We start from the raw sequence: 18,629 nt of genomic DNA, 5'->3' as shown, positions 1-18,629 counted from the left end.
AGGGGCTGGAGTGAACCTGGTGGTAGTGAAGGAGAGAAGTCGGCCAATGTATACACAAGGGGGCTTCAGGCATTCTTTTTGGACCAGCTCAGGACACGGGTGTACCCAGAGGGGGAGGCTCAAGAGGATGGGCGAAGATCAGGGTGGGGAGACAGAAGAGATGGGGAGGTTGGTCATTTTTTCCAATGGTTTCCATAGCATCATGGAATGTTAAAGGTCTAAACTCACCCCTCAAGCGGCAAAAAATCTGGAAATACCTTAATGATCACCAATTTGAGGTAGTGGCGTTGCAGGAAACGCACCCCAAAAAGACCAAAGAGCTACGACTCCGTCACAAAAGTTATCCCTTAATTTACAGTTTGTTGGGCCTGTCAGCCCTAGGGTGGTCTCCCCTTCTATTTTTGATCGTGCCTCATTTTTTCCACCCTCATTTTTATGTTGGACTAGGTCTCCGGGCGCCTTTTCATTGCCAATCAGTGTTAAGGTGCAGGTGCTCCCTTCTCCCAAGATGGCTGCCACAGGCCACTGCTACTGCAGAGTGGTCTTTCATAGTAGCACCCTAGCTGCCAGGTGCTGGCTGGAACCCCACAACAATGTTGCGACACCAGCCCGCCTTTTTGTCCCATAGGTAGAGTGGGGAAGCTCCTGGAATGTGCTGGAACCTTCTAGAAGGGAGGTGTGGTTTTTCTTTTGCCGCCTTGGCCAGAGGTCACCTGACCTAGGGCTACTTAAGTGAGGGAGGGAACTTTTTGTGTTGAGTTGGCCAGTGGGGTGAAGCAGAGCTGGAAGAATCCACCAGGAGTGTAGGCGGTAGGGCCTAGCCAGGGACTTATGCCTCTGAGAGTGACAGGATTTAGGTGCTGCCTCTTAAGTGAGTGAGGGACCCTGTGAAACCCACTGATCTTGCCCAGCAGTAGGAGGACCCAGAGAACCTCTGCCCAGCCTGACTAGGAAGGACCTAGTCGCCTTCTCCATCCCTACCCCCCTGTAACAGAACCCCTTAAGGGCGCCAGATACATTTGCGCCAACAAGACTTCACCTAACATCTGAGAACAGAAACTTATATGCCAAGCACTGGGACTGCGTGTCCAGATTGAACTCTAAACTTATATGCCAAGCACTGAGACTGCGTGTCCAGATTGAACTCTAAACTTATATGCCAGCAACTGAGACTGCGTGTCCAGACTGACCCCTGAAGCCGTATGCAAAGCAGATTGAAGAGCCACCGGGGATCGACCAGGTATTAGCGCTGTGACCCCTGCGCTCCCTGACCTGGTCTAGGACCCCCGGCAGCGTGCTCCGCTGAGCGCGGAACCCCCATCCTTAACTTGAGCACCCCCCTGTGACGTGGAAGCCAGCGCGCTCACCGCCGCGGCCCGGAGGCCGGAAGAAGTGCCCTGCAGAGTCGCGAGGCCCGCGGAGAAGCCCGGGGCCCCGCCGCTGCCGTCGCAGCTATGTAAGAAGGTGCGCGAGGCCTGGGCCGAGTTTCCCCATCGTCGCTGGAGCAAACGCCTTCCGACGCCGAGAACGAGGTAAGCCCGGAGGCTGGGATTGTCCCTGGTGCGCCCCCTACTGGTTGGGAGCCTCACCGCACCCTCAGCCTGGGTTCCCTCTCCGTAGGAGTCCCCCTTGTCTTCGCGACAGAGAGACCCCGCCGAGGGATCCCTCCCTGGTGCCCCCGTGACTGCACTGAAGCGCGGTGCCCTACGAACTGCACCGGAGCCCGAGAGACTCGCTCCGCAAGTCCCGTGCGCTCCCTGCTGACAGCCCCGTGGGAAGCCTTGACTGTCCTTGAGCACGAGTGGCGGTCTGATATCCCTGCTCCGTTCTGAAGTGCTACGTGCTATTGATTACGAGTAGCGCTCTGTTATTCATGTGCCATTTTGAAGTGTTTCGTGCTATTGATTACGAGTAGCGCTCTGTTATTCATGTGCCATATTGAAGTGCTACGTGCTATTGATTACGAGTAGCGCTCTGTTATTCATGTACCATATTGAAGTGTTACGTGCTATTGATTACGAGTAGCGCTCTGTTATTCATGTGCCATATTGAAGTGCTACGTGCTATTGATTACGAGTAGCTCTCTGTTATTCATGTTCCATATTAAAGTGTTACGTGCTATTGATTACGAGCAGCGCTCTGTTATTCACGTCCATATTGAAGTGCTACATGCTATTGATTACGAGTAGCGCTCTGTTAGTCATGTTCCATACTGAAGTGCTAAATGTCATCTATTACGAGTAACTCTCGGTGCTAGATGCCCCGTTCTGAGGTCGTCACCAGTTAGCGCGCACAGCGCTGTAGTCACCCCCCTAAGGCGCTACAGGAAAGTGAAGCGCGCTTGGACACCTACGTGAATAGTAGTTGTCCCTCAGGCAGTACTGATATTTTATGAATTGCATTTAGGGTACGACCAACTTTTATAGCTCCTGACTGACATGTATATCGCTAGGAATTGTGTTATCAGCGTATGAAATGTACTGCTACCTCATGAACTGCATCTAACGTGATCTACTTGGATAAACTTGAGTATTTACATAACTCCTACAGTGTGGCGTCACTTATTGTGTGTGTTCCTCGTCCCATGTGAGGTGCGTGTTGTATGGTTGCTTTACACACAGACCTTTGGTGGCCCGACCGCTCGTGTCACGTTACCGCCCCATAGGGCCTGGAGACCCCAGGTCCTACACAGTTCGTCTGTCAACACCAAGCAAAAGGGAATTGCTCTCCTCTTCCACAGTTCGGCAAAGTTCCAACCCGAAGCCATAAAGACTGACCGGGAAGGCAGAGTAATTATGGTAAATGGGAAATTGAGGGGCAGACTGCACTTTTATCTCTTTCTACGCCCCCAACTCTGGGCAAGCGTTGTTCATGAACTCCCTGCTGGACTTGATTACAGAGTTAGCTGAAGGTCCCGTAGTACTTCTGGGAGAAGTAGACAGTTCCCACTCTCAAAGGGCGGCTATCAATAATTTCACTAAAGGGATTAAACAGAAAATATAGACCCTTGGCCTATGTGATGCATGGCGCACGCTACATCCCACCACCAAAGATTATACCTTCTCTTAACATGTACATCAGTCGTATTACAGGATAGATTACATTTTTATAAGTCAATCTCTGCTAGGTCCACTACGGGCGGCTTAGATACTCCCAATTTCGATTTCAGATTATAGTCTAGTGACCATTAATCTAGAATGGGGTAGCACAAAGCCTGATACGTCCAGATGGTACTTTCTGATCTCGATCACCAGGGACAAAACCCTTCAAGATGAACTAAGGGCCTCCATTCTGAATACTTTGAATTAAATCACCCAGAGGCCACTTCCCCCCCAGAATAACTGGGACGTGTTTAAAGCAGTCCCACGTGGTAAATGCATCCAACTTAATGCTGCTCTGAACAAACAGAGGACTAAAGAAAGAGTAGAACTCAAGGGGGAACTAGAGAAAGTGGAGAAAGCCCACAAGGCAGCGCCATCTCGAGTACTGCAGCGACAGCTTAGCGCATTGAAGGGTAAACTTAAATCTATTTACAATAATAGGGCCAAATATACCCTATTGAAACTTCGGCAGATATCATATGACCATAGAGACAAAGAGGGGTACCATTTAGCGAGACAGCTGCGGGAAAAAAAGGGAGCGTGAATACATAGCCGGTATTCAGGATGGGGATGGTCGCATAACCCATTCAGATGAGACAAAAGCCAGTATCTTTGATACATTTTATGGGGATCTTCACACAGGCACACCTCCAGATACAGCCCTGCAGCAACACTATTTAGACTCTCTGGATCTTCCCTGCATCCCATCAGTGGAAAATGACCGATTAAATGGGCCAATCACTGCCGAAGAAGTCGGGCATGCTATCGCCAAACTCAAACTGCACAAAGCTCCAGGGCCTGATGGCTTGACAGCGCACTTTTATAAGATTTACGCGTCAGAGCTTATGCCCCACCTCACCGGGCTCTTCAACGCAATAGCTGAGGAGTCCACTGTTTCGCCCTCTATGGCTGAGGCAGTGATCGCCGTTATCCCTAAACCAGGGAAAAATCCCCAAAGTTGTGCCGCTTATAGGCCCATTGTGCTGCTGAATTTAGATGCAAAAATCCATTCTGCAATCTTGGCCGCTAGTATAGAAGACCTAATGCCCACACTAATCCACCCTGATCAATTAGGCTTCATAAAGGGAAGGCAAAAGCAAGATAATATTCTAAGAAACCTCTAAATGTAAACTTCCGGCAATCCTGGTGGGACATGTTGCTGAGAAAGCCTTCGACAGGGTGGATTGGTCTTTTCTCTTCCTTACCATGCAGAAGTTCGGCTTTGGGGATAGATTCCTTAACATGGTCAAGGCCAATTATAAACACCTGCACTCCCGAGTACAGGGCAACGGATACCCGTCACTTTCATTTGCCCTTAGCAGAGGCACGCAACAGGGATGCCCACTCTCCCCTCTCCTATTTGACCTTAGTATCTTACCCCTGGCTGTTCAATTTAGAGCCAACGCAAATATTAAGGGAATACGCTTTGGGGGTACAGAGCATAAGGCATCATTATTAGCTAACTATATTGCTAACGTTCACGAATCCAGGCTCCTCACTACAGGCACTACGGGTAGAACTAGGGAAATTTGAAGCAGTGGAAGGATTTAAAGTTAACCTATCAAAATCCTCCATACTAAATCTCACACTCCCTGAGGGCGAAGCGAGGAGACTGCGAGGCAAGACCTCTCTACATGGGCTAAACATTCCATTCTATACCTAGGCATCCAACTAAGCCCGAGAATCGAAGATCTGTACAAGTCCAATTATCCCTCATTGGTGTTGCAACTCCTGGCTTGGATGAATAAACATCGTCAAAATGACGGTATTACCAAAATTCTTCTACCTATTTCAGGCACTCCCAGTTGTCCAAGACTATGATCAATTACCTAGATTACGTTCTCTCATTACTAAATTTATTTGGCAGGGTGGAAGAGCACAACTTCCCTTTCACGTGTTACGGCGCTAAAAAAACAGAAGGAGGGGTGGCTTTACCAGATTACGCTCTTTATTACCAAGCAGCACAGTTAAGGGTGGTTGTAGAATGGTCCATGAGGGAGTCCGATAAACATTGGCTCCACATCGACAGGGCGATAGTGGGCAGAACGATCCGGGATGTCCTTTGGAAACGGAAAAAAGGTAGGCCAGCAAATGCATGTATCAGCACCCGACATGAACCACACTTAAAATTTGGGACGAGATCATGAAAAAAGAGGGTTGGACTGCTTTCCCGTCCCCTTATGCTCCTATTCATTTCAACCCTGATTTCCCTCCAGCATTACGCGAAGGGCCTTTTGACCGATGGCGAGAAGGGGATGCCTGATGGTGTCAGACATGTTCCACAACTTTGACGTGCTCTCGTTTGAGAGCTGTCAAAGGGAGTACCAGGTCCCAAAAAGAGAGCACTTCCATTACCTCCAAATCAAACACTGGGTATCCCTGCCGCAGGTGAGAGACGCTGCCACTAGAGAACGTAAACCGATAGAGCAGCTGGAACAGAGGGCGGGCACCAAGAAAGGGGCAATCTCATCACTGTATGCCATGTTATTATCAACAGTACACGCCCCACGGGCACAATACATGCTTTTCTGGGAACAAGTGATCTGAAGAGATATTACGGAGGAGGATTGGAAACATATATGGGGGGACCTAGTCCGGCACAACCATTCAGTGGCCTTGAAGGAGGCCCACTATAAGACACTTTTTGACTGGTATATTTATCCCACTAAACTCAAATAGATCTTTCCAGACACCTCCGACCTCTGTTGGGGAAGCTGCAGCCTGCAAGGGGACTTTCACCACATATGGTGGGATTGCCCCGGTATCCACGCTTTTTGGGAGGAAATCCTTTCACATATCAAAGACGTACTTGGTTACCCCATTCCGACAACTATAGAGGGAGCTCTTCTGGGTATCAGGGATCCTGATCTTGAACACCAGACAAAAGCAGACAAGGCGATAATGTAGGCATGCTTAGGGGCGGCCAAACTAACAATAGCAGAAGCCTGGAAGAAGGAGGACACGGCAGCCGTATCTTTGTGGCACTCCCGACTATGGAGAATTCTCACCATGGAAACGTTGGCCGATATTTCTGGAAATGATTACAAGAAATTCAAGTATAAATGGGGCCTACTATTAACCTTTCTGTCCCATGGCCTGACATCGGCAGTCTGCCCCACTTCAATAAGAGCCATGCACTTATTCGAGTTCTGAAAGTGTCTGGATGGCGACCCCATACAGAGCCATATGGAACAGTAGTGTCCCATTGGGGAAAAATTGATAAGCTAGCAGTACCTTGCCTCTAGGACACATCTGAGGGCCCAACAGTTGATTTCAGAGGTACCACCACCACCGGGGAAGGCTAGGGGGCGTTTGTTTACTGTTATAGTTTGGGGGGATGGCCCTACTTTTTGATTCAAGAAAACAGGCATGCTTTGTAACATGGGGTGCGACGGGGCTTCTCAACGTGAAAAACTGGACTCATATTAGCAGCATGTATATGTACGAGGTCCTGAGCACTTTCCTGTGTAATCTGTGTTAATTGATTGACATGCTGAATAAAAAGACCTTTGACAAAAAAAAAGTATGTCACCCAATAGCAGGCCTTATCAATCCTGAAAGCAGGGTGCTGGGTTTTTAGTGAGAGGGTGCCCCTGCATGAGCAGAGCCTCTCTGCAGCCTTCAGAGAGGGTCTCCTGCTTCAGAGTGAGGCAGGACACACAGCCCAGACTTAAATACATCGATTTACTTCGAGATTCAATCGCATCACTAAATAATCGATCTATTTAATATGTTATGTAAATGTGCAGTTATTTCCGAGGAGAGCAGCCCCACAGTAATAATGGAGAAACCACCCGTGCTCTACAAAGAAAATACAGTATATCAACCTTAAAATGTGAATCAGGACATGCTTTCTTTACTTTAACAAAACATCCAAAACATGAATCAATTCATATCCACTAAAGGTGGAAATACCTTACATTAATCAGCTAGTGCTTAACTAAGGTGGGATGTCTTCTATCATCAATCATGCAGTCCTTTAACTAAGCAGAAAACATATTTTAAGACACAAAACATATGTGAAAAGCCATTAACTCAAATGTTTTAAATAAATTACTTTTCTCACCCGGAAGAACACACTGAACCTTTGAAGAAATGAAGCCCCTGGGTCACCTGACAGGTTGGTCAAAGTGAAGAAAACAGACACATTCTGGATTCCTTGTGTTCCGTTGTAATCTATCACATAGCTCACCTGTAAAGTCAAGTATAGGAGTCTTAAGAGAGGGTGAGATCCACCATGAGCAAACGTCAGATCTAAGCATAGACAAGCATTCAAGGAATGAGGTACATCCAACACGGCAAGTCTTTGCACAATGCACCTTCCAAGCACAATGCAATGTAAAATTCATGTGAGAATTGTTTATTACAACAAAAACAAATATTAAATGCAAAATGACCACTCCAACAAATGAATCGTTTAAATTATTTCAATCTACTTCTAAGAGACAATTAAAAAAAAAATCTCTATTTCCCCATGACATCAGAAAGAGGCTTCAACATTATTAGATCCTTAGTAAAGCTGCTGTAATGTGGGAACAAAGGTTTAACCAATTTTTTTTCTTCTGAGATGTAAACATACCAGAAAGGTTAAAGTCTGCCAAATTATGTCATACATTCATTTAAAAAATTTACTTTCCTTGTTCAGTTTTCTTTGTTGCATTGTACCCTTTATCACCCAATCAGGCCTTAGCCTACAACTTAATAAGCACATTCTAAAAGATGGCTACGCCAAATATTACCCAACATGAGCTCAACACGCTGGTTCATTTTCAAGAGGAATCACTATCCAACATCTGCACTCAATGGTCCGAGAATGGGGCGTGACCGGGCAAGATGGCAGGATAGACATTTCTACCAACGCGCCCGTCGACACAGGCTGAATCCGGTCATTATCCTGCAGTACTCAGGCAACAATTCCCCACTGATCGCCTAGGATGATGACCCTTTTGCCCTGGGGCCCAATCTACTCGCCCAGAGCGAGTGGTGTGCTTTGGCAGGAAGGTGGCCTTTGGGACAACAGCGCCATTTTCCCTACTCCGCGTAAGACTGGGTGGAGCGATGCCTAGAAGCTGGAGACGGGACAAGAGCTTGAGAAACGGAAGAGCAGATGCACTAATGGGTCCCGCCGAAAAAGATGATCCGGTGAGGAGTGACAGCCCGGCTGCCTCGCTGTGATTCCCGCTTGCATGGAGGGGAGCCGGCTCCTGCGTGGAGTCACCACTCTGGGGCAGCTAGCCTGGGACAGTGAAGTCTACATTGGGGGTGGAAGTGAGCTGAATACCCTGCGTTCACAGCAGAGACTGTCCCTAGACGGTGCGGGGAATCCTGCTGAGAGCTTAACCGGATGTCCATCGGAGTGGTGAACCCTTCATCTACCGAGCTTCCGTGGTGAGGGGGTGGTCTCAGGCATGTGAGACCGCAGTCGGAGGTCCCACGCGGTTGACCCTTGGTTACACTGCCTTTGAACTGGGGCGCCTTGAGGGGCAGCAACCTGATGTCTGGAGTGGAGGATCCTGGCTGGCACGACTGTAGATCTCGAGGCGGCCGGAGCCACACACTGCGGGGCCGGCCAGGGCAGCATCTTGTGGTGAAGATGTGGTGCACGGCAGGGGAACGGAGAGGGGCAATCTGCGGGCCCGAGGTAGAGATGACCCAATGAAGGCTGCCTGGCGGCCAGATGGCTGCCTCCGAGTGACTCCTGCTGACCTGGAGAGCGGCAAGCTCACGCGGGGGGCTACAGTTCTTGGTGGCTGGCCCATGAAGACCAAAGCTTGCAGTGACAGCAGAAGGTGTGCCGGGGTCCCTATGCGTGGAATTGATCCTATAGTCGAAGTGTGTGGAGACGTCTGTTGGGGGCTGTCCGGGCGCCCAGTGGAGTGAGAGAACCTCTACTTACTGGACTCTCGAGCTGAGAAAGGAAGGTTTGGGTTGCACCAAGTCAGATCCCTGCAGATATAGAGACTTTATGCAAGGTAGGTGTGTGACTGAGGTGGGGGGCTGGCTTTCTCCCCGGCATGAACAAACACATGCAGTGAGTGACGAGGGCTACCTGGTGGACCCGGTGATGTGGACCCGGTGGGAGTCGGGACACACAGTGTTGAGGAAATCCAGAGTCCCATATCCAGACAGGGTCGGGGGGGCTGTGGGGTTGCTCCTGCATGTGGTGGCCCGCTGGGCGATCGGGAGTCCCACCCCTGGCCAGTGCTGATTCCCTGAAGTAGAGTTGAGGCCCCCGTTGCCTGCACTGTCTTGACGGTGCCCCCGGGAGACCTCGGAAGGACTAAGAGAAGGGGTGGTTGCCCACTGAAGTGATCTCCCTGAGATTTGGGGACAGCGTTTGACTGAGGTGGTAGAAGACACCTAGGCGGCTGCTTGCCCAGCCTGTGAGGTGCGACACCCCTGGAGTGAAGATTAGGACGTTGTCAAGAATTCCTGTCATGCGAGGGGAGGAAAACGGTAACCAGCGTAAACGGACTACATCTCCCAGGATGCTTAGCGGTTGAGAGGTTATGTAAACAGGAGAGCTGTTACATAACTCAAGGAAAACACGCCCTTATGTAAACAGGAGAGCTGTTACATAACTCAAGGGAAAACACGCCCTTATGTAAACAGGAGAGCTGTTACATAACTCAAGGGAAAACACGCCCTTATGTAAACAGGAGAGCTGTTACATAACTCAAGGAAAACACGCCCTATAAAGGGAGGAACCGGGAGGTACAAGGCTGTCGGATATTGTGTTTACACCGACGTACCTGCTTCGTGAAGAGCAGTGTTCCGGAGTGGTGCTCCAGTAAGGCAAGAACGGAGGTAGGTCGAGTCGTTACTCCCTGGGCCGTGTCTTGCCCCATCATCCCCTGTGAAGGACCCGGAAGCCCTACCGGTCAACCATTGAGCTTCGCTTTTTGACTCGGCTGAGTCAAAGCGCAGTGGCGCTTTTGCTGGTTGGAGTCGTAACTCCCAGCCCGACCAGAGATACAGGGACTGCCAGCTGTAACGCACACCAGGAGGTGTTTGCCGCGTTACAGACTCGGAAGTCCACAGGATCGATCGAGCGGCTGCTCTCGGTTCAGTCTTCTTGCTTTTGATTGGGGTATCGGTGACGCATCACCAGGAGGTGACTCCGCGTCCCGGTGCAATCTGAGGAAGAGGTTGAGCGGCTGCTCCCTTCAGGTAGAGACCCCGGCTGGGTGTTTCCCTGACTCCTCGATTCTCCCCAACACTCGTCGTGCCCCTCACAGCCTACCGATTGGCATTGTCGGCCATTTCATTTCTGCCCTCTGTTGGCATACGCCGGGATCGGCGTATATGCAGAGGACGGTTAGGACCATCCGTGCTGTGGGCTGGTAACGTACTTAGCCTGGAGGATTCCAGTGACTATAACTTTTGTTTATTCGTTGTATTGTTTTTGCCTTCATTAAAATAACTAACCCTTCACAAGTGGTTGCGTCCTCATTATCGTGTCTGTTAAACGATCCTGAGACGTTCAGGGCGTTACAAAATATCCGACCGTAATAACACTAACTGTCTCCCGGTCGATAACAGACATGGCAACACTTGATGATGTGCTGGCTGCTTTAGCGACCGTGCAAGTTGAAGTGGCTGCCTCTAGGCAAGAAACAGCCGATGTAAAAGCCAGACTGGATGCTATCCAATTGGACCCGCTCACGCCCAGCACCTCCCTCACGAACCAGACCCCTGCGGTAGTAGTGGAAATGCCGGTAGCCATCCCCTTGGCAACACCAGAGAGGTACAGTGGGGATCCTAACACAGTGCAGGTATTCCTCACACAAGTGGCGCTACATTTATCGTGCAAACCAAAGGCGTTCCCCACGAGTCAGGCTCGTGTGGCTTTCCTTATTTCCTATTTGGCTGGAAACGCGGCACAATGGGCCGTACCTCTGGTGTGCAGGGACGACCCCATCTTATGTGATTGGGGTGCTTTTCGCGAGGAATTCCTGAAGGTATTCGACAGAAGGGCTGACTCGTACACGGCGGACCGTGAAATGCTTGAGTTGAGACAGGGATCCAACGACCTGGTGCAGTATCTCAACGCGTTCCGACGGCTAGTTGCGGAAACCAAGTGGCCTGTTGCTAAACAGACGGCGCTCTTCCATCACGGGCTGTGCGATGAGCTCAAAGACGCCGTGGCTCATATTGACCCTCAACCCAAGACATGTGAGGGCCTTATCAACCTGGTATTACGGCTGGAACATAGGCTGAGTGAAAGAAAAGGGGATCATGGGAGAAAAGGAAAATCCCTTCCATCCTATGTGCCGGTGGGAAGTCCTGAAACTTCCACCGCATCCAAGGGAGAACCCATGGACATCAGCGCAATACGAGCGAGCCTCACAGCCACGGAGAAAGAGTCACGCCGTAAACAAGGATTGTGCCTATATTGTGGCAAAAAAGGCCACTACGTACGTGAATGCCCTGCCAAACCGAAGACGTCACGTTCACGGGCCAACCGGTCGGTAACAGCTGTGGTGGACATACCGGCGGAAAACTAGAGGACTCCCAGACCAAAGAAGGGGCATCTCGGAGTCACTCATCCATCCCTTCACTCTCCAACTCGGTCACTAAGGGACACCGACACCTGTTTCTCACGGTGCACGTGGGAGTGCATGACCAGTGGATACCCGTTGTGGCCATGGTGGATTCAGGGGCCACTGGCATGTTTATGGACCACAACGAGGCATGCAGGCTAGGGCTAGTGCTTCTTCCCAAAGCTGTACCCGAAGACGTCTATGCTGTAGACGGAAGGCGATTGGTGACGGGGCCCATCGGGCAGCACACGGGGGTCCTTCCGATGAGATATGGGAGGAACCATTTGGAACAAATCGATTTTAACATCATCCGAGCGCCCCAATATGGCGTCATATTGGGATTGCTGTGGCTACAGAAACACAACCCCTCTGTGGATTGGCCAACACATCGCGTCGAAATGACGTCACCGTATTGCATCCTGCATTGTGGAATAAGAACGGAATCCCTTGACGCAGATGAGAGCGGGAGTCAGACGGTGGCTACAGCGGCAGAAAAAGATGTGGCTCTCCCCCAGGCTTATCACAGTTTTGAGGATGTATTTGATGAGGTGAAGGCGGAAGTGCTACCACCACATAGACAGTTTGACTGCCAGATCGACCTGGTGCCAGGGGCCAGCGTTCCCAGCGGCAGGCTGTATGCCCTGACGGAGCCTGAAAACGTGCATCTCCGGGGGTACCTGGATAAACTCCTCAAGCTAGGATTCATCCGCCCGTCCAAGTCTCCGGCCGCCTCGCCACTCTTCTTCATCCCGAAAGCTAATGGGGAGCTGAGAGCCTGTGTGGACTTTAGGGCATTGAATGCGATAACCATAAAGAATCGGTACCCCTTGCCTCTCATCAGTGTACTGCTGGAACAGGTCAAGAAAGCTCGTATCTACACCAAGTTGGATTTGAAAGGGGCATACCATCTGGTGCGCATGAGGGACGGAGACGAGTGGAAGACCGCCTTTAAGACCAGGTTCGGCCTTTTTGAGTACCTCGTCATGCCGTTCGGTCTGTGCAACGCCCCGGCAGCCTTTCAGTACTTTTTGAATGAGGTATTCAGAGAGGAGTTGGATATCTACGTGGTCGTATATATCGACGACATCCTCATCTACTCGTCCAGTGTGGAGGAGCACGTACACCACGTCAAAGCTGTGCTCCAAAAGCTGAGGGAAAACAAGCTGTTTTGTAAACTCAGCAAGTGTGACTTCCACGTCACGTCCGTGGAATTCCTCGGAGTGATGCTGAGTCCAGAGGGACAGGAGATGGCAGAACGAAAGATCAAGGCGGTGAAAGAATGGCCGGTGCCCCAAAGCGTGAAGGACGTCCAAAGTTTCATTGGCTTCGCCAACTTTTACAGGCGGTTTATAGATGGATTTTCAGGATTGGTGGCCCCAATCACACAGCTACTGAGGAAGTCCAAGGAGTTTGTCTGGTCCCCTGAAGCGAACACAGCCTTTGAGGCCCTGAAAAGCGCCTTTGGTAAGGCGCCGGTGTTGGCTCACCCCGATCCGGATCTCCCCTACGTGGTGGAAGCGGACGCTTCGGATGTGGCGCTGGGGGCTATCTTGTCCCAACGCAACCACGACACAGGGGTGCTTCATCCCGTTGCGTACATGTCCCGCAAACTCAACGACGCCGAACGCAACTACCATATTGCGGAGAAGGAGCTTCTCGCAATCAAGGACGCCTTTACCGAATGGAGGCATTGGTTGATGGGGGCAAGACATGTGGTATCGGTGTACACGGACCATCGGAATCTACAGTTCATGACGGCCACAAGACACCTTTCTCCCAGGCAGCTGCGGTGGATGATCTTCTTTGCGGGGTTCAACTTCCGCATCACATATCGGCCGGGGACGGAAAACCGGAAGGCGGACGCCCTGTCCCGTCAATCTGCAGTTAAGGAACCATTGCCTGCGACCGAGCGTTCCATCATTTCCCCGAGGATGGTATTGGGGGTTATCCAACCGGATACTTTCCTGAGGGGAATAAAGAGAGGGATCAGGTCATTCGCATGGCGGAGGTGGCTCCTCAGTCACAGAGAATGGCAGCTGAAGGACGGGATACCCCTGAAGGGCAGGTGCCTGTTGATACCCACGCCTAGGCTAAGGAAACAAGCATTCATCTGGTGCCATGACTCTCCATGCGCAGGTCATTTGGGCTTTGAAAAAACGGTGGCTAGCATGGGACGGCATTTCTGGTGGCCAACCATGAGAGTGGATGTCAGGAGGTGGGGACAGGAGTGTCCTACGTGTGCTACCATGAAGGCCGACCATGGCCGAACCCAAGGGCTCTTACATCCACTTCCGACCCCGGATAGACCATGGGATAGCATATCACTGGACTTCGTGGTGGGCCTACCGGTAGACCAGGGGATGACGGCAATACTGGTGGTGGTGGATTACTTGACGAAAATGGGGCACTTCATCCCCTGCAAGAGAGTCCCTACGGCCGGGGAATTGGCGTCACTACTCCTAAAGAATGTGGTACGACTGCATGGATTACCTGGGGTGATCGTGTCGGACCGGGGGTCGCAGTTTACTGCGCAATTCTGGAAGACTTGGTGCACTGCGCTGCATGTTAAGACCGCCCTGTCCACCAGCTACCACCCTCAAACGGACGGCCAAACCGAGCGCCTGAACCAAACGCTCAAACAGTATCTGCGATGTTTTGTGGACCAGGGCAGGGAAGAATGGGTCGACTTGCTATGGGTTGCAGAGATAGCCTATAACAACGCCACTCACAGCTCCACACAGTCATCTCCGTTCTATAGCAACTATGGCCAACATCCCAGGTTCTTGCCATTTCTACATCCGTTCAGAGAGGACAGGATTCCCGCCACAGCGGACAGGGTGGCACACATAAAAGACACGTTGATGCGCTCAAGGGCTGTCCTAATAGAGGCCAAGAGACGATACAAGGCTGCGGCCGACAGGAAGAGAAGGCCCGGGCCACTGTACCGCACTGGAGACTACGTCTGGATATCCACAAGAAACATGAGGTTTCGAAAGAACAGTGTGTTCCATCCCAAGTACATGGGCCCATATCGCATTACCAAGTGTATGGGTCCCGTGAACGTGAAGGTGTGCTTGCCCCAGTCATTGCAGATACACCCTGTCTTTCATGTATCATTGCTCAAACCAGCACCCTCCAAGCCGTCTGGGACACCTAGGCCGGTATGCGTGGAGTCGGAGGTGGAGTATGAAGTGTCGGGCATACGGGCGTCCAAATGGCGCAGGGGGAAGCTGTGGTACCTGGTTGCGTGGAAAGGCTATGGCCCGGAGGAGCAATCATGGGAACCGGCTGAAGGGGTTCATGCTCCGCGCTTGGTCTCCTTGTTCCATCGGCGTTTTCCTGCCAGCGCTGGACCCGTGGGGAGCCGCTGAGAGGGAGGATGTACTGTCAAGAATTCCTGTCATGCGAGGGGAGGAAAACGGTAACCAGCGTAAACGGACTACATCTCCCAGGATGCTTAGCGGTTGAGAGGTTATGTAAACAGGAGAGCTGTTACATAACTCAAGGAAAACGCGCCCTATAAAGGGAGTAACCGGGAGGTACAAGGCTGTCGGATATTGTGTTTACACCGACGTACCTGCTTCGTGAAGAGCAGTGTTCCGGAGTGGTGCTCCAGTAAGGCAAGAACGGAGGTAGGTCGAGTCGTTACTCCCTGGGCCGTGTCTTGCCCCATCATCACCTGTGAAGGACCCGGAAGCTCTACCGGTCAACCATTGAGCTTCGCTTTTTGACTCGGCTGAGTCAAAGCGCAGTGGCGCTTTTGCTGTTTGGAGTCGTAACTCCCAGCCCGACCAGAGATACAGGGACTGCCAGCTGTAACGCACACCAGGAGGTGTTTGCCGCGTTACAGACTCGGAAGTCCACAGGATCGATCGAGCGGCTGCTCTCGGTTCAGTCTTCTTGCTTTTGATTGGGGTATCGGTGACGCATCACCAGGAGGTGACTCCGCGTCCCGGTGCAGTCTGAGGAAGAGGTTGAGCGGCTGCTCCCTTCAGGTAGAGACCCCGGCTGGGTGTTTCCCTGACTCCTCGATTCTCCCCAACACTCGTCGTGCCCCTCACAGCCTACCGATTGGCATTGTCGGCCATTTCATTTCTGCCCTCTGTTGGCATACGCCGGGATCGGCGTATATGCAGAGGACGGTTAGGACCATCCGTGCTGTGGGCTGGTAACGTACTTAGCCTGGAGGATTCCAGTGACTATAACTTTTGTTTATTCGTTGTATTGTTTTTGCCTTCATTAAAATAACTAACCCTTCACAAGTGGTTGCGTCCTCATTATCGTGTCTGTTAAACGATCCTGAGACGTTCAGGGCGTTACAGACGTGTACGCTCCTAAATTATCCAGAGGTGCATCTGGTGTGTTTCCTCAGATAACATGCTCCTCGGTGAGTGGCAACAATGGTGAAGGAGAAGGGAAAACGGGCGGCCCAGACCAACAAAATCCTGAACTATGTACAGCCCATAACACAGGGTCCCGGGGCACAGGAGATGACCCTGACTGACCAGGTTGACGGGGTTCAGCAGACTGCAGAGATGACCCCCTCCCACGCAGATGTGCTGGCTGCGATCCAAACCACACGTGATGAGATGGTCCATAAGATAGACTCTGTTACCATTGATGTCAAATTGCTGCAGTGTGATCTACGCAAAGTATCGGACTGGGTGACTACTACCGAACATAATGTAGACACCCTACAACCACAGGTCAGTACACTCTGTGACACTGTCCCTGACCTCCAGAAGCTAGTGATGCGCTTAGATGACCGGGCGGAGGACTCTGAAGGGAGGTCACGAAGGAATAATCTATGTTTTGTAGGATTCCTCCAGAAAGCGGAGGGGTACTCTGCCAAAATATTAATGGAAGATTACAACTGTCCTGGTCCCCAAGAGGCTCTCTAAATTTTTCACCATTGAGCGAGCACACAGAGCACTTGTTCCTCCGCTGCTAAGAGCTATTATAGCCCGGCTATTCATTTTCAGGGACTGGGACACCATCATACAAACTATCTACACCAGAGGGCCTTTGCTGTTTGAGGGGCACCCTAGTTCAATCAACCTAGAAAACACGCAGCGAGTACAGGACCAGCGGAAAACTCTTCTTGATCTAAAAAGACATCTTTGGGATCTTGAACTCAATTACAGTCTCCTCTTTCCTGCCAAACTGTGAATCGAAAGCCATGTGAAAGCCTTGTCTTTTTCTCGCCCGCGGCGGCAAGTGACTGGCTGGACTCCCGTGGACATCCATGTGCCTGTCTGGTACCCTCGACAGAGTTGTCACGATCGTCAGCATCGGGCAGATCTGCTGAGATCGAAAGTGAATGGATCAGTGGAGGTCCCATGATAAGACTAGGAGCCCTGGATGGATCTGAGTTTGCCCTGATGGGATGTAACGTGCCATGAGGGCAAACTCAGCAGAGCAAACTCAGCAGGGCAAACTCATCAGGGCACCCAAAGAGGCTGTTCCTGATTCAGATGGGGCATCTCAAGACTAACTGGTAGACCAGAGCCCGAATGAGGACACTGCCATTAAAGGCTGGTGGTGATCCAAGCAAAGAACTGAAAAAAATATTTGGGCCAGCTAAGTGGAATGATATGTATCTGTGGTGATGTGAGGGAGCTCTGGAACTGATATGTGGGGGATGTTTGCATGGAGTACTGTGTAAGGGGGTACCATAGAGAATATCTGAGCGGTGTTGCTGGGGGTCTTAACCCCTCAGAGGTTGGCACCTGGGTGGTGGGCTGGAGGGCCTTGCCTTGCACCCCACCAGCTGACCAACCACTAGCGCAGCACAAATGTTTGTGAAAAGCAAAGAAACAAAAATAAGACAAGCATTGGCATAGCCAATAGGTCTCGCCTTTGGGACCTTATAAGTGTTTAGCCATGCAACAGTTGCATAACTAAATACTTATAAGGTCCCAAAAGCGAGACCTATTGGCTATGCAAAGCGGCCGCGAAAGTGAAAGTAATCGCGGTAAAGCGCGGCGCGCGCGCCCGCGCACATGCACTGTAGCTCTAGGCTGGCCTGGTAGCACTTTTTGGAACTCTCACAAAATGTCTCGCCAGACCAGCGCATGCGCTGGGTCAGGCGAGACCTAAAAAACAGAATGAGGAATAAGAGCTTGTTGTTACTTGTTCTTTTTTGTTCTTATTGTAGTTGGGCTGTGGGATGACACTCGCAAATCCTTATCCTGTCTGATCTTAGACCAGGTTTGATGGTGGTACTGCCCTAGGGGAGGGGGGAGTTTGGGTTGGAATATGATTTACCTGTTGCAGTATAGTTGGGGTTGTTGACCCTGCTTCCATGTCCGAGAAATATGTTTGCAATGCAAGGCCAGTTGGGTCCCCCTGGCTGAACCGGTTGTGCAGGGCTGTCCCGCTGATGATGGGCAATGTGAGAGTAATATGTGACCCATGGCTGCCTCCCTAACAAAGTAGATTACCTGGAATGTCCGTGGTACCGCTGCCTTTGAGAAACGCAGATGTGTGTTTGCTTATTTGAAATGGTACGGGGTGGCAATGGCATGCATGCAAGAGATGCATATTTAGGCGGACTCCCTACCATGCCTGAGGAAACGATGCTGAGGGCAGCTTTATACCACCTCATATTCAGGCTTTGCATGGGGGGTCATTATTCAGGTGGCTCCAGGGGATCCCTTTCAATATTTGTACCATGTGGCGGATCCCAAGGGGAGGTATGTTATTTTACATGGGAAGATGGAGGGGCGGGACATATGTATCATTAACATGTATGCCCCTAATGTTGACTGCAGTGATTTCTTCCCTGCTGTGATGGCAGCAGCAACTCCCTATTTGGGTGCTGCGATAATATTGGCAGGAGACGTTAATTGTGTCCTTGGTGGATCGCAAGCCTCTTCGTGCCCATAGCTAAACGCCGCTTGACTGGGACACATAAGAACATTCTGGATGGCATGCAGTTATGTGACATCTGGACAGACTGTCACCCTGCAAAGAGATGTTCTTT

At 50.9% G+C, this 18,629-nt stretch overlaps 1 protein-coding gene across 2 annotated transcripts in view; it reads right to left on the bottom strand.

The window, feature by feature from the left end:
* The window catches only part of TCTN3 (tectonic family member 3), a 781,719-nt gene that overhangs the window by 205,777 nt on the left and 557,313 nt on the right, over positions 1–18,629 (bottom strand). For both annotated transcript variants that reach the window (XM_085618937.1, XM_085618938.1), the window contains exon 9: positions 7,168–7,293. In XM_085618937.1, coding sequence (XP_085475063.1) covers positions 7,168–7,293 — 126 coding nt within the window. The remainder of the gene's footprint in view (positions 1–7,167; positions 7,294–18,629) is intronic.

The sequence above is a fragment of the Triturus cristatus genome, chromosome 7, assembly GCF_964204655.1.
Source record: "Triturus cristatus chromosome 7, aTriCri1.1, whole genome shotgun sequence".
Lineage (NCBI taxonomy): Eukaryota > Metazoa > Chordata > Amphibia > Caudata > Salamandridae > Triturus > Triturus cristatus.
The sequence above is the reverse complement of the archived record's forward strand: the minus strand, read 5'-3'. Positions and strand labels throughout refer to the sequence as shown.